This window comes from Rhea americana, unplaced genomic scaffold, assembly GCF_003343005.1.
Source record: "Rhea americana isolate MKP2758 unplaced genomic scaffold, rheAme1 scaffold_50, whole genome shotgun sequence".
Taxonomy (NCBI): domain Eukaryota; kingdom Metazoa; phylum Chordata; class Aves; order Rheiformes; family Rheidae; genus Rhea; species Rhea americana.
In genome coordinates this window covers 2,900,844-2,916,502 of record NW_028186646.1, presented here as the reverse complement: position 1 = coordinate 2,916,502, position 15,659 = coordinate 2,900,844, and the positions used below count along the sequence as shown (strand labels likewise).

Here is a 15,659-nt window from a genome sequence, read left to right as displayed (position 1 = left end):
AGAGGTTTATTTGATGATGACCAGGAGGAAATTACAGCTGCAATTTGCTAACACAGTATGACTAGATTTAAAAATGCTATAAATTATATAAAAGGATATTAACATGTAATTTGACATAATCTAGAATTTATGACACTTTGATAGCATGCAAATATTCAGTTCTTTCTCCTGTTACTCAAACACCTTACTCAATTTAATTTGCAAGCTTCGAATAAAGGTTTACTGAAAACATTTCCTGTATGGACAATGACAGACATTGATAACAGTATTGTAGATTTACTCTGGGCTCCATAGCTATCTGAATGCAAGATAAGAAGGTATTCATCAAATTTTTAAATGCTTGTTGAGACTCAAATACAAAACTTTTCATCTGCTGAACATGCACTATTATGACAGTGTTCAGAAATTAATTTTTATTGTCCGTACTGCAACTACAGAATATAAAGTATTATTTTTCATTAATATTTTAATAGTTATTCACAGTATTCCATCCAGCCTTCTGATGATGGAAAATACAAACATTATTCAGAGCAGAATAATTATAGCCATGTAACTAAGTCCTTACTCAGAAGACTGGGATGGCGAAGGAGATCTTTCAAACGTCCTGGGCAATGTAGAAGACACTGGCAACAACGGCTCTCGAGGAATTCCTGATGGAATAGTGTTTGTACTTGCATCCACATTTAGGTTCTGAAGGAGAAAAAAAAAGCTCAAATACATTAAGGCATAGAATGGCAATCATGGTATCCAATTAATATGGTTTCCTTGAAAATTAATACAAGGAAACAATTTACACATTGATTTATACAGGTGAATTGACCGCAAGAAGATACAGAAGGATCTGACATATGGATCGCAACTAGAGTAACTTTTTTCCTTTGCAGTTATTCAGAAATGCAGATAAATGGATCACACCCTACAGCTCTTTCCCAAGAAGCCTTAAGTTTGGCTCCCTTGGGAACATATCTGGATGACACAATCACTTTTTTTAACTTGGGAATTTTACATCTAATGGTGACTAAGCAGGCTTTGCACTTGTTTACATATCTATAGTTCGCCTACTGGATTTATGCACTAGAACTGGCTTTGGCAAAGCTCTAAGCATCTTACCAATAGCAGGTGCTAAAAGAAATCTTAACTCTAAAAAACTAACTTTTTGCAAACTAGGTTATGAGTCATTTAAAAGTCTCTTTTCTTTTGTTATGATGTGATTTGCTACTAAACAAGGCACTTATTTTTCCATGGTCCTTAGAATACTTTTCTAGTGCCATGTGATACTGCCCTTCCAGATAAACTCCAAGAGGGTTCAACATAACATAGGAATTTAAATTATCACAAAGCAGGAGGAAAAGAGAAGACTTTTTACACCTTGAGAACAAAATTCTGACAATGTAACTGTTTCATTTGCTTTAAAAATTCTATGCTTTTCCTATTGGTTCTGTCCAGATGGAGTCTAGTACTAGAATTGATTCTGGTAAGCAGAAGAGCAATGAATTAGCACAAAGTAGAAAATAGCTACCCCTCCTCCCCAGCACCATTCAAAGGTCATACAACATGAGACTCACATCACTGCTAGGAATGCAAGTGGTATTTGACAACACTTTCTAAATATCAGGCACCATAGATTACTCTACTGGATGAAAGCCTAGTCTGATTCAAAGTAAAATTTTTAAGAGGTGGATATTTAGAAATAGAAGAACACCTTCTGTGGTTGTATTCACTACAATAGTTTGTACAAAGGCTTGAAAATTGCAAGGTGTTGAGCATTATGGCCCAAGTTCATCTAAGCCTGTAGGTATATGGTTATGTGTGAATAGCTTCAAATGAAGCAGATGCACAAGTGCAATTCCTAGGCCAGAACACTCAGCCCCGATCTCACAGGGCTGCAGTTTCCTAGTGTAAAATAAATAAATAAATAAATAAAGGGGCGAGGGGATTAACTTTGTCATTCCTCAGAGCTACATATAAACGGAAGCACCGCAAGTCGAAGAGCAGAAAGAATGATACCTGGGAAATAATGGTTGCAAGTTATATGATCTAAATTCACTCAGTTTATGTACACAAGTCTTGCGCATCTATAAAGCAAGAGTAACACTAAATATCTACTTCAGGACATGTGGAAAAATGCTGAGGTCAAGATGAAAAACAGTCTGTATAAATAGGCAAAGTCTCAACTTTAAGTTGAGTGTGCCTCAAACACCTTACCTGGAATACAGTCACTCTTTGGAGTGGTTACTACTACCTTATTATTAGGGCCAACAAGGAAAGACAGTGCAATTCTTTTCTTACACACGACTGCACAGACATTAACCCATACAAGTCAGAAACAGACATATGAAAATTAAAAGTAGTTTCTAAATTTGACAGTGCATTGCACCATCATAAAACCACAATGCCTGTATTCTATTAAAACTGCCTCTACAGGAAAGAAGTGTAGGTTCATTAAATCTGCTGCAGTGCAAAGCAGCTACTAGTTTTCTACCTGGAGGAGCAATGGGTTTTAAACTGTAGCGGCAATACCAAATCCTCGTACTATATTTAAAACCTGAAATACATTAGCTAAAAAACCTCTTCAGAAATAATATAGGTAAAGTATTTTAAAATAGACTGCAGGGTAAATCTTGGCTAAGAGGAACAGACTACACTGTGGAGTCCTGGCAGAGAGTTGTATGCAAGGGGAGCTTATAACTTAGTTCAACACTGCTCCCGTCCAGTGTTAAACACTTGAGCATTGTCTTGTCCTTTCCTTACATGGTTGTTCCCCATAAACACAGCCCTAGAATGTAGCTATCCCTACTGCCACTTACAGGAGGTAGAATATATAGCTTGTCTATGTAATCATCACTTTGGATGTAGGCTGCTCTTACTGTTTTTTCTTTCCCTTACCAAGAAATACCCTCCCTGTCACCAAAGATAACACTTCTGCAGCGGACTGGTTCTACAGACAAATTACAAGAGTAATATAAATTTAAGTGTTCTTTAGGTTGCTTTGTTCTGCTATATCCTGGCTGTAACTTTCAGTTACAACAATGAAAATACAAATTAATATTAAAGCTAGCAAAAGACACAATATAGATTTCCACAGTCTAGACTGTTCAATAGTGCACACCGTTTTATCACTCTTGACGGAGAACATACTGTCACTCACAGATGGTGTGGTAGTGGTGGTTTTAATTAAGAATGAAATCTATGAACAGTTACTGAAAATTAATTTTCAACTGCATCTCTATTACATCTTGAAAGCAGTGGTTGCCAACTCATTCTGGTATATTTTTAAGTTTTCCAAGCAATATAACAAGATAACTCTTGGACCCAGCTGGTTTTGATAAGTTATTTTTCCATTTATGATGCATAGTGTACTGAGATTATGTAGGCAGGTTCTTTATATTTCAGTGCTTAGAAGTTTGTCTTTGTCACTTGAAACTGTTTTATATACAATTCAGAAGTCTAATTTTCAAACAGAAGGAAAATTTAGCATATATTTTTCACTTGAGTCTATTAAAAAGCCTAAGGCAATTAGAAATAGCAAAGAGCTTACTTTTCAAATCTCTGCTATTAACAACTGCTGCATATATTCCACATCGTTTCAAAAAGAAGGTCCAACAAATTCTAAGACATGAGTGGTGAAGGCAGTTGTACATCACTTGACAGCTTTTTTTCAAAGCATTTCTCATGACCCATGTAAAACCACATGTATTTTTCTCTGTATAAGCCACCAAAACCACATGTATTTTTCTCTGCATAAGCCACCAAATCTACAAACAAGAGGTATGCAATACTTTGTTTTCCCACCAAAAATGCACACTGACTACTCACTCTTTCTTTTGATGTTCCTATTACCACACTGGGCAGTCTGTTTTCAAAAAGGTCTTCAGTCTTTAAATTGCCAGCAGCCCCAGGTAATGGAGGAAAGCTAGATAAACCCAATTCAAAGCTAGGAGATGGAGGTTTTGGGGGTGGTGGAGACTGTGTTTGGCCTCTCTGGAACAGAAATAACATTGATATTACCACACTGGATGACAGAAAGGAAAGCCATGGGACTCTAAACCACTCAGTATTTTGTATTTGATGTGTATCTGTGAAACCCTAGAGGCCTCCCCTCCCCCCCTTGGAAAACCACACAGAACCCAGGAAGACATGGTTTAATTTTCCATTGCTGCTTTAAAAATATTTAACAATAATTTAATCAGGGTATGCACACGATATTATGCCCTCCTGGTACAGTTAAAAAGTAATCTCCCTGTCCATTCCATCAGGATGGACACTTACACTGACATGACGGGAAAAACAGACTGTCTTAGATATCGTGGTATAGTAACAACATAGACATAAAACCCATTTATGTGAAAAGTGGGTAACATTCTAAGTGAAAGACAGGAGTCAGTAAGAAGCTTACCTCATGTTCACGTATATTAAGAAATGGCAAGACAGCACTCCTTGTATACTGCATAGGCAAAGGCATGTTTGATCTAATCAAATGTTACAAAATCTTTGAAATGCGGAGAATTTTTCTAAGTGTGCCCGAGGAGGAAAATGTGTCCCAGGCCAAAATGGCTGAAAAACATCAAGGGACTAAAATCTGCAACTGCAGACAGCAGCTCTAGAGTTAAGTGAGCACTACAAGTAGGGATCGCTTATGAGGAGTGCGTGTAAGAATTTGTAAAGCTAAGTTCTATTTACACTGGAAAGCTAAAACTCCTTTTATTATATGCCATAACTGAAGTTACCCATTAACTTCATCTACATCTTGTAAACAAAGAAATAACTGTTTCATGGCTGTGCTCAGGCCTGTGCCAAGACAACCTCTGCTTCAGAATAACAAATGTGAAGTGATCTTTGAGATGATTCCTATTTTGAAAAGGAAAACAGTTACTGCTGTATAGTTAAGATAGTCTCAATGTGAGAACAGCACTTCTGCACAAAGCATGGAAAAGTGTTGTGTTATCTGCTGTTTTTTCCCCTTCCTACTCACGAAGGGAAACAGATATAAAACTACCCTTGAGGTCCTTTTGTAAACTACAGTTTATTTCAAAAGAAGCACCAGGAATAGGGGGCAGGGGAAAGCAGGGAAAGAATAAATACAGAGGTAAGGCTCTCAGACAACTGCTGCTCTTAGGAGACAGCCACTGACCCAGCATTTAAAGAGCACTACAGCAATCAAGACTGCAAACCTCCCAAAACAGTAGTCAGTTGACCAGGAATCCAGAGACTACGCTTATCCAACACAAACTGCAACAGAGAAAATCTTCTGCTTTTCAGAAGAGTACCCCATATCACAGCACTGAAAGTTTTATTAAAAGAGACTGAAGGGCTTGCAATAAGTACTACTTTTATATTCATTGCTAACTTCTTAGATTTTACAGGTGAGTCATAAATATGCAGGAGAGACAAGGAACCTGGATGTTTTAACAGCTTGGACGAGGAGGACCAGGGAGGACTTAAATGGAACTTAAGCTGCCAGTTGCATAAAATTTCTCTTACAGATTACAGCTGCAAGAAATTGAATGATTGGCTTGTGCTATAGTCCCAGACATAAACTGATCAAAAAGGAATGTGCTCTTTTCCAAATGAACGTGTATAATCTTTACAACTGTTCATTTTATAAACTGAAGTCATCACTCCTTTCAAATACAACTGGTTGTAGATACTGTACACATGAAATGGCTAACTAGTAAACCATCACACAGCAAAAAAACCTGGGTTCAATCTCCATAGCTTGAGAGAGTCAAATCTTTGTCTTTCACTTCAGAGTATGCTATTTATCAGTGTGTGAGGCAGTGGGTATGCAGCATCCCCCACCAAATTTGTGTTGCTGTATAGCAGACTAAAAATTCATGGGCCAAAAAAAGACTAGAAGGAACCTGACTACATATGCAGCAGTTCAAGTCTGCTGCTGAGTGAATTGAATGGTGAGTCTTCAAAGTAGTTTTGTGTCTACCAGTTTAACATTTAAAGTTAAAAGAATCTTTCAAGTCAGTTGAATATCAAGAGCCTCTCTGTTCACTAGGAATGTCTGAGGCAATCCTTTCACTCCTGCCACTCATTTTTTGTCAGTCACGTCTAACCTGTACCACTTCCTTTTTCTTTCAAAAGCAGAAAAGTGTTGATGGTAAAATGTCCATCTAAAAATTAAAGCAGCTCTGAAAGGGCAAAAAGTAGTATTGAGAATCCTACATGTTATTTGAACTCAGTGGGCTTTGAGAAGTTTGGCAAGAACCAAGGGGAAACACTTGCCTTTATATACTCTCTAAAGCCTTGATGTTCTTTTCTTCTATGTCCCATAAGGCTGCTCAACAGCAGGAAGCATATATACACAAGTGCAGCTATTCAGACCTCTAAGACAATGTTATGGCTCAAGCAGTGAGGTTACTTTGCAATCATAACATTGCGGAAACAACTTGGTTGAACTTCATGAAATTGCTGCGTGTGAAAAAATGAGTTGCAACGAATAGTGTGATTTTATCAAATCAAACCTTAAGTCTTACAAAAAAAATGCACATTTATCTCTACCCACTGTAAAGCTCAAGCTTTTTCAAATATCATGTCAACTTAGGCATTCATCATTAAGTTTACCAAAATAGTAATATTTGCACAGCATTAGTATATCCACCCTTACCTGGTGGTACTAAATACCTGAGAATTCTTATTTAATAGATACTATCCCCTACACTACCCTTAAATGAAAGATGACATTGCAATTCCTGGAAAAAAAAAATCAGCTTTTCATCTCTCTATCCAAGGAGAACTAGAGATCTTTCTCCTCAGTTTTGGGGGTTTTCAGGTGGAGGAATGGTCTGGAATGGTCTGGAAAGGTGTTTGACTTTAGAAGTAAAACTGACCATTTCATAATTTAACATTCTAGTTATACATTATGCGACACGAGGATCTATAAATTGTCCATTAACATCTGTATCTATGATTATCAAATATGCAGTGGTTTGAACATTAGCTTAGCTAGTTAGCTCTTCATGAGCATAAGCATGCGCATGCTGACAAAGTAACATTAACTAGAAAGATAGAAACTTCTTTACTACAATGAAAGAGTAATTTTTTCCTGATTTCTGTATTAATGGACAATCTTCTCCAATATCCAAATGCAGTAAACTCAGGTGAATTTAATGAGCTGTTATCTTTAGTCAACTATTACCTACAATTTCCTGTGCAATAGTTTATCTCATCTGCTATTCCACATGGAACCCATGCTATTGTCTCATTAACCTATTTTAATTGTAGTCAAGTAAAATCATGAACACTCACTGTAAACTTGTCCTCCCTTTTCTTTCGGTAGCCGTATGAGTTTTTCCTAAGGGAAAGAAAACACAATGATCAGAATCCTGCCTATTCATTCATCTTCATTCTAGACAGATTATAAAGGAGTGTTTTAGGAAAAAAAAAAAAGGTCTAGTAAGTCCTCATTAAAATACAGGTGTAAGAACATATTGGTTAATAATTCCTATGTTCAAAATACATTCCTATGTCAAATTTACATAAGGTTTGGCCAAGGCTTTCAACATCCCAAAGAAGGGCTTTTTGCCTTGTTTTGTTCTTCTTTTTGATACTCATGTCACTTTTGAAATATGGTTAGCTATTTTAAATCCAGATAAGGCCCCTCCAGAATGTTTTTGATGCTTTTTCCTCTGCTGCCTCCAAGCAGCAGTCAAAATTTCATGGTGGCTTTTAACTCAATTTCTATACATTTCCTAATATTTTCTGTTTAACTTTTAATATCCTATTATTATTCAATTCTGAAGCACCAGAACATAACCTTGACTATTCTTCCACGTTTTGGAAATCCTATAGTTTTGAGTGATCTTGTTTCCTGTTCCCTTATTAATCAAGTTTTCATTCATTAACACAGTGTGGCAAATTATACATAGAAAAGTCTTACAATCCTTGCACAAAATCCCCATTTAACTTTGCAAAAATACAATAAAAGCCTAATGTAGGATCATCTGCAAAAAGACTCAAGTTATCTGCCAATTCGGTAAGTTACTTTCAAAACATGATTTGGGGACAAAAACATAATCATCATTAAACAAAGTCACACAATATTTTTTTAAAGCACTTAATAGAACTGTACTGTATTTCAGAACTTACCTGCTCTGTTCTCAAATTAAATGATTGCCAATTTTCAGCTCCCCATCTTTTTTTCATTTGTTTGTTTGTTTTTAACTGTAAGGTTTTTTTTAGTTCTAAGTAATATTTTCCCCCCTTTCACACAAATCCATTGTCTTTGATAAGTTAGATGCACCTAATCTGGACAAGATTTTGGTCTTTCAACTGACGTTATTAAAAACGAGCACTGCTGATATAGACTCAGGTAGTCTACTCCACCAAACAATGGAATGGGAAGAATTACTTTGTTAAAGATAAATAACATGCAGAAAATTTCTTGACCTACTGTAGGAAGGACGGAGGCTATTATGGCTACAAACTGCTCATCAGTTGCCACTACTGATTTTAACTTGGTATGAAAGTACGTAACTCTACTTTGCATTTGTTCTAAATTTAGGACTTTCTCTAAAGCACTTTCCAACAAGACTTTAGCTTTAAGGAGACATAGCCTCAGTTGAAAATAGCAATCAGTACAATAGTAATGTCATTTCTCTTTTCTAAAAGTAGCAGCAAGAGCCAAAGCTATTGGCTTCTTCAGAGAACAACTACAGAGTGCACTCACCTTCCTCTGCCTAATCCTGGAGATGAGTCAACACTGGTCTGCTCCATCCGTCCAGTTCCTACTTCCCTCTTGGTGTAACTCGTAGTAGCATTCTGCATCCGTGTCCTGTTTTGTCCCGGCTGCCGTGCCTGAGGACTCCTGACGCCATTGATTAAACGATCAGCAGAAAAGTTGAATATTGTAGGACTGTCTAGAAGCCCAGGTCCCCTTTCTGCACTGGGTATTGTGTGTCGTATATGGGACTTGCTAGGATTCCTACAAATTCAAAAGTCATTTCATCATACGTACTATGAGAGATCTTCTGAAGCCTTAGCCTCCACACAAAACTCAGAAGCAGCAAACTGCTTAGCCCTCTATTGTTTATATGAATTATAGATGTTTGTTTTAATAGGGTATGTGAACAATCTTTGCAGTGTCTACCTTAAGCTATGAGTTAACTAAAAACTAGTTGAAACTCAAAATGTTACATGAATACACCTGCTGATCACACATCATTCAGATTATCTGAACACCCTGAAACACGGAACAGAAGTTCTTGGCTCTCAGACAGTCCATTTGTAATTAGAAACGTTGTATTCACTAATAGCAGCACTGTTTGACCCTTGGCCTCGCTTAACCTTGCACCAAGTTTAACTTAACAAGCATTTTCAGGTTAGCTGGCGTTAAGATCAGCAGATTAAACTCCCATGTGCCAGATATTTCAGTAGTGTGTATTTAGGTGTATATTGTTTAAAAAAAAAAAAAAAAAAAAAGAACTTGCCTGTTTCTGGGAGGATATTGTCTGAGTGTAGTCAGTGGAGAAGCAGCAGGCTTGAAGGTTGGAGATGTGAACCCATTAATAAATCCAGTATTTGGAAATGGTGTTACCTAAGGAATGTATTACATGCTCGTATGTATAAACAAACTGTACTATTTTCACAAGTACAAAGCTGAACACTCACTTACACTAGTATTCTGCTTATAAAAATAGTGACTATAAGACAGAAAAGCTAGTACTTTCTATTCACATTGAATGAATAGAAACCCATTAAATACTATATCATGTTCAAGAACAAACTTCTATATAGCATTCTTTCTACAGTTAAATGATGAGATAGCCTCAATTTCCTGAAAGAGCTGGTGTCAGAACTGTTTCCTATTAGGTATCTTTAATCTTGTCTAAACTTTCTTGCAGAAGTTAAAGCACATCAGTAACAAATGAGTCAAAATTTTACACGAAGACTGCCATCCCAAACTGCTCTTCGACTAGTCTAGTACCTATAACAGCAAATGCTATCACATCATGAGGCTAGTAATCTAGACCCTAAAAATAGGTCATTTAAAGTTTAACATAGATATTTTAGGAACAAAGTTATCAAAATATTGCTTTGAAGTGTTTTCTTCAACAGCTACAACTCAAATGCTGTAAAATTCAACCAAAGGTAGTAAGAAACTACTGAACCTGAATAATGAAAAGACACTAAATACATTAAAGGAAGGTAAGTTTAATACAATGCTTAAAGGGATACTAGTAATATTCAGTCCTGGAAGGGGAAAAAAAGTCACTTTCTACTTTCCAGCAATTCCTGAAGTATTATTTAATTCACTTTTTCCACAAGTCACCCAACTCAGCAGAATACTACCTAATTTCACATGTATAAACCAGATCTTTATTCAAATACATTTAAGTATTTCATTTTGTGAAAAAGCAAGTAAATATAGAATTTTGAGTACATGTTGCTATATTCTAGTTTCAGAACGAAAATTCTATACCAATACCACTGGGTATATTCGCTCTCAAATTCAAGATGAGACAAAGTGCTGCTAATATTTTTGCTGAAGCTCACAAGAGGAGAGAAACTTCTGCTATGTTTACACGCAAGTCTCTACAAGCAAATTGCAATCTTGTTTTATGAGAATTATTCCAGAGTCACTGTTCCTCCTGGTCTCCTTTCTTCTCACGAATAATTTCTATTCAAATATAACTCTCCTTATAAAAGATTCCAGAAACATCATGCTACATTCATATACACAAAACACAGCCAAACACTGAAAAGAAATGCAGCCAACCAATGACAATATGCTGCAACACAGCAGAGTTCTGCTAGCTAGTTTTCAATTTTAACTAAGAAAGCTATGAGATCTTTAATACTGGCAAACCTTCAGAGTCTTCCTCTGAAGGCCAGAAGTAAGGTTTCTGGAGTACAAGAAGTTTTAATTAATCCAGATCTTCTGCAACAGTGCTGTCCAGCTACTTCACTATCCCACAGCCATTTTATCAGAACTGCGCAAGAGTCAGCCATCACTTATGTACAGCAAGAATCACATTCATTTTTAGCTGCTGCTAAACAGGAAGGCTGTCTCCAAGGGTAGTAACATTCAGAATGCTACCTTGTCTCCTCTGCATTCTTTGCTCCTTTAGAAAAGTCTTCCACTGCAAGAGATCTGGCTGTCTTCCTATGTGTGAACTGTTTAGCACACCAACTTTTATTAGCTTGTTGTTCAGCACACAGGAAGTTTGTTCAAGGACACTTTAATCCTCTGCCAAAAACCTCTAAAAAGCTTTTGATTTTGAGCGCTGCTACCCTAGTTTCTACTAGCCACAAGTAAAGACACATTTCTGAAGGCAAGAAAAGGCTTTCATATAGGACAACCTTACTCTCCCCAGTCATTACAGGGAACTATAGTCACCTTAGATTTTGTGGGCTGACAAATGAAGAATAAAAGGGGGTAATTTTGATGCAACTGTCACAATGGAGAAGATAGAAGCATTGCGGGTTGCAGAGGATGTCCCAGATGAGATAGCATCTTCAACTACAACCAGATAGTACAAAAGGACTCAATGCTGCCATCTTATCAGCCTAGCTAAGGCTTAACAATAGCCTTTTAAATTCCTTAATTTTTAAAAATTTCTTAATTTAAGCACAAACTGTTTAAAGTTACTTGAAATAGTTTTAGTTTTAATTGCTGAAAAAGGCAATACAGACAAGATTTAAGAATATACCAAACAGGATAAACCAGCATGTTAAGTTAAAGCTTATTTTCCTGCTGGAAGACCAAGATGCTAAATTAGTCATGTTTGCCTGATTCTATTAAGTTTATTCAGTACATACCAAATTGATTTTCAAGTACTCCTGTATACACTCTGAAAACCTAGTCTCTACAAATGCTTTTAACTAGTACCAAAGTCCTAACCAATCTTCAGTTAAAGAAACCCCTGACTCAAAAGCTAAAAGACTAACAACTGAGAATCATATTCTGATTTGAGACCAGATGCTATTTTCAAATAATTAATTGCATACTCCAATTGAAGAATTTTGAAAAACTGCTTTTCAAGAAGAATCAATATCTTAACTTGCCTTTACATATATTCCTCTTACCTTTGGCCTTAAGGCTTCAAAATAACTTTGAGAGGAACGCAAATGTTTCACAATCAAAAAAACTTACCAATGAAGGGTCAAGGTAGCTATGTGCAGCTGACCAGGTCTGTGGGGCAATTAAGCTGTACAACGGAAACTGCTGTTGGGGACTGTATACTGGAGGTAAGTAAAAAGATGTTGTATAACGCTGTTGCGTGTAGAGGTTCATATCCAGAGGTCTATATCCATTCTTTGGCAAAAATGTGTTTATAGCTATTGCCTTCGCTTTTATCCTTGCCTGCAAAGGAGATTAGATTATTATAGCAGTCTTTCAAATTAGACCAGCATGGTTCAAACTAGCAGCTCTCAAACTTGCACTGTACACTTGCAAGCCACTGCTCTCTCCTTCAAGGAAGGCAAGAACAGTTGAACACTTCTTTCTTAGCCTGTTGCCAGGATGGATATGTTACTGCCAGAAAGGAGGAAAACAATATGTTATTGTCAGAAAGGCAGAAAACAAGAGAAGTCTAGTAGTGTGTGCTACATTTCAAAACCCAGATCCAAGTCAAATGGCTACAGAGACTAGACCATCTTAATTTACATTAGAAAACAAAACAAGCAAGCCCCACAAAAAACAAAATATATACACCCTCAAAAAACAAAGCTCTATTTACCTTAATTGGTTTTCCTTGGAAAGTTTTCACTTCTTCTCTAAGATATCTGTAAGCCTTTAAAAAAAGTTATTGTAAAATTTGTCAAATATAATTTAAACAAAGGAAACTAAAGTTTATACAGGCTAAGCCTAATTCTTGAAGTGTCTGCTAATGCTATGCTGAGAAGAAACTCATTTAATCTGCATTTGGTAAGATTCAAATTATCACTGCAGAAGTGCTTTCATGGCATGAGTAGTAGCATTAAAACAGAAATTTACTTCTCAAGATTGAAGCATAATTCAATGCATCATCCTACATACAAGTATTTTTGATACCTAAAATTATAGCTTTGGTCAGGAAGCCAGAATATACAAACAAGGTAATACTTTAAGTTTAGTAATACTGATAACTTTACATTAGCTACGGGCATTATTAGTTTTAGAGGGTTTTTTTTACTGTTCTTACTTTTTACATGCTTGCAAGAATATAACTTATCTTCCCCCAATTCACCCTTATTTCCTTCTTATTTTCTAAAGGAATTCAGAAAAAATATAGCAGTTACCTGCTGTGCATCAGCTTCCGACTCAAATGTGATAAACCAATTGTCATTATATGCAAACTCACAGTTGATAAACTTAGGCAAATTATCTCCTTTGAAGAGTGCTTCTACCTCCTAAGGAAAGGGGTTTTAATAAAGAAGAAAATGTAGTGAGAGAACAAAAACAGAAGGAGAGAAAACATCAATTTAAAGTGTATAATTATTGAATTCCGAGTAAGAAAGATTAAAAGCACCTTCCAGCTTACAAAACTGGGAAATTGAGAACTTTTCAGAATACCTGCAGTAATGTTAGATGAAGATCCCTGTTAGTTAAAAGCAATAGTTAGCCTATCTAGACCATACAGCAGGTAGAGGCTGCTTACTTCTTTTAGAATAGGGGAGCTGAAAGCTATTTAGGCTGTATGGACACACTTAAATTTGGTATTAAGTGCACGATTTCACTGAAAAAAGCTGTTTCGTCTTCCTCATCACTACTGCATTAAACCACTTCTTGCTCTGCTCTCCCCTCTTGCAAGGCCGCCTCTGTCCATGAGGCATGATAGATTAGGAAACTGTGCCAGGAAAAAGTCTATTTCTTCCCTCTCCCCAAACCCACTTTTGATCAAGGGCCACAGAAACCTGTGCTAGTGTACTGCAGGGATAGGGGGCCCTGCCTTTTTAGTAGAAGCTTAGAGATGCACTTCAGTTCAAGTGGCCACAGATTAGGATATTAAGAGCAAGATTTATGTTACCCCATAAGCAAAGCTAACACCTACAGCAAAACACGTCAGACTTTACTTATATTTGTGTTAGTTAACTTGCATATTATTATTTTTTTGTTAGAGTTGATGTGAGCAGCATCAAGAAGCATAGCAACTTGGGAGGTCTTACAGTATGTTTGAACATGGCTGTTAAAACAACACCTGACATTTTCTGCTAAGTCAGAAAACACATCCCGTTAAGTCTATCAATTAAGTCTAGATTTTCCACTCTGGCAAGTTTAAACATCTCACTTCAGACCATCTATTTTGAAAACGAAGACCTATCAGAATTTTTCTGTTGTTGTTGTTGTTAAGCATTTAAGAGAGACTACCCAGTGCTAATATAGCCAACCTGACAAAATGATAACAGCAAGAAAAACAATCTATTATATTAAAAACTGATCAGTCTTTGAAAGGCTACATTTCATTTAGAAATTTTAAAAGCAGCTGATATTTTTAAGCAATGTACTTGGTATATCTAGTTCCTTCCCTCCTCTGATTCCTTTAAAGACATAGTTTCATGCACCTATTTAAGTCCACTTATTTCTTTTCTTTACTGTAAGGTTTTAGTTTAGTGGTATTTTTTATTTTTGTTTGAAGACTTCCAAGAAGAGCAACTCTTACAGAATTATTATTCTGCCCTACAAAATAAAATAAAAGGAAGAAAAATACCTATCCAACAGCAAGTATTTCTGCCTTCTCCTCCTCTTTCAAGAGAGTTTAACCTATGGCCCAGTCATTTTTCTTCTAGTCTTTCCACCACTCATTGTTCCAGCTACACAGAGTTGCACTGAACACCTTCAGCTCAAAGCCCTCCACTTTCGTGCTCATTCTGCAAGCCAGTGGAGACCCTTATTGACTGACACCTTCACCTTCAGTACTATGCAAATATTTACAAGGCCTGAAGTTCTTTACCCTGAGAAGCTTCCAGCTGCAGCAATGTCTTTTTCAATTCCAGATGAGGGATATTCATCTTCACTCACTATGTAACCAAGGAGCTAAAAGCTAAGTGCATATAGATAAACCAGATTCCAAGAAATTACTTACAGTATCTTTAACCAAACAAAGCAATGTCAATTTTTCAGCCCTTCGTAGAACTACAGGTTTTACTGCAGTCCTCCTATAAGCAACACAATTCTATCAAATATATTTATTACCTAAACAGATGTTATAAGCCAAGACTGACAGGAAAAATATTATTTACTGAACTATTAAGTACTTACTTCAATGGGGGTAGATTCAGGTACTTCACGTAAAATCACAATACAGCGATTCTGATTTGGCCTAACTTTTTCTCCCTTCTCATCCACTTGGACTAAAGGCAACGCTAAAGGAGAAAAGAGAAGTCTACAGTTTTAGCTATCAGTAATTGCCAAATTTTTAATCCTTTTAACATTAGGAAACAAGAAGCAGAAGACTGAGGGCTGTTTCAAATATGCAGCTGACCAAATATGTTCCTCAAAAACCTCCACACTTTTCCCGATTTTCCAGTCTAGAAAATCGGAATTCCTTAACTTTTCCTTCCAAGTCACTCATTGAGTCTCATTCTTCCTTGATTCTTACCTTAGTGGCAACGTCCAGTAGCCTCGTTGAGAATTTAAACTCGCATTACTCACATTACTCTGATTTATGCAGAACAGTACTCAACACTGCAAAATTGAAGTAGTTCTTATGAAAGATGAAGATTTAAAT

At 36.5% G+C, this 15,659-nt stretch overlaps 1 protein-coding gene across 2 annotated transcripts in view; it reads right to left on the bottom strand.

Moving 5' to 3' along the window:
• LARP4B (La ribonucleoprotein 4B) overlaps nt 1-15,659 on the bottom strand; it is a 36,505-nt gene that overhangs the window by 3,776 nt on the left and 17,070 nt on the right. For both annotated transcript variants that reach the window (XM_085317685.1, XM_085317684.1), the window contains exons 6-14: nt 15,191-15,294; nt 13,231-13,341; nt 12,690-12,743; nt 12,104-12,313; nt 9,438-9,544; nt 8,678-8,932; nt 7,258-7,303; nt 3,817-3,981; nt 566-690 (exon numbers count right to left, since the gene is read on the bottom strand). In XM_085317685.1, the coding sequence (XP_085173811.1) occupies nt 566-690; nt 3,817-3,981; nt 7,258-7,303; nt 8,678-8,932; nt 9,438-9,544; nt 12,104-12,313; nt 12,690-12,743; nt 13,231-13,341; nt 15,191-15,294 (1,177 nt within the window). The remainder of the gene's footprint in view (nt 1-565; nt 691-3,816; nt 3,982-7,257; nt 7,304-8,677; nt 8,933-9,437; nt 9,545-12,103; nt 12,314-12,689; nt 12,744-13,230; nt 13,342-15,190; nt 15,295-15,659) is intronic.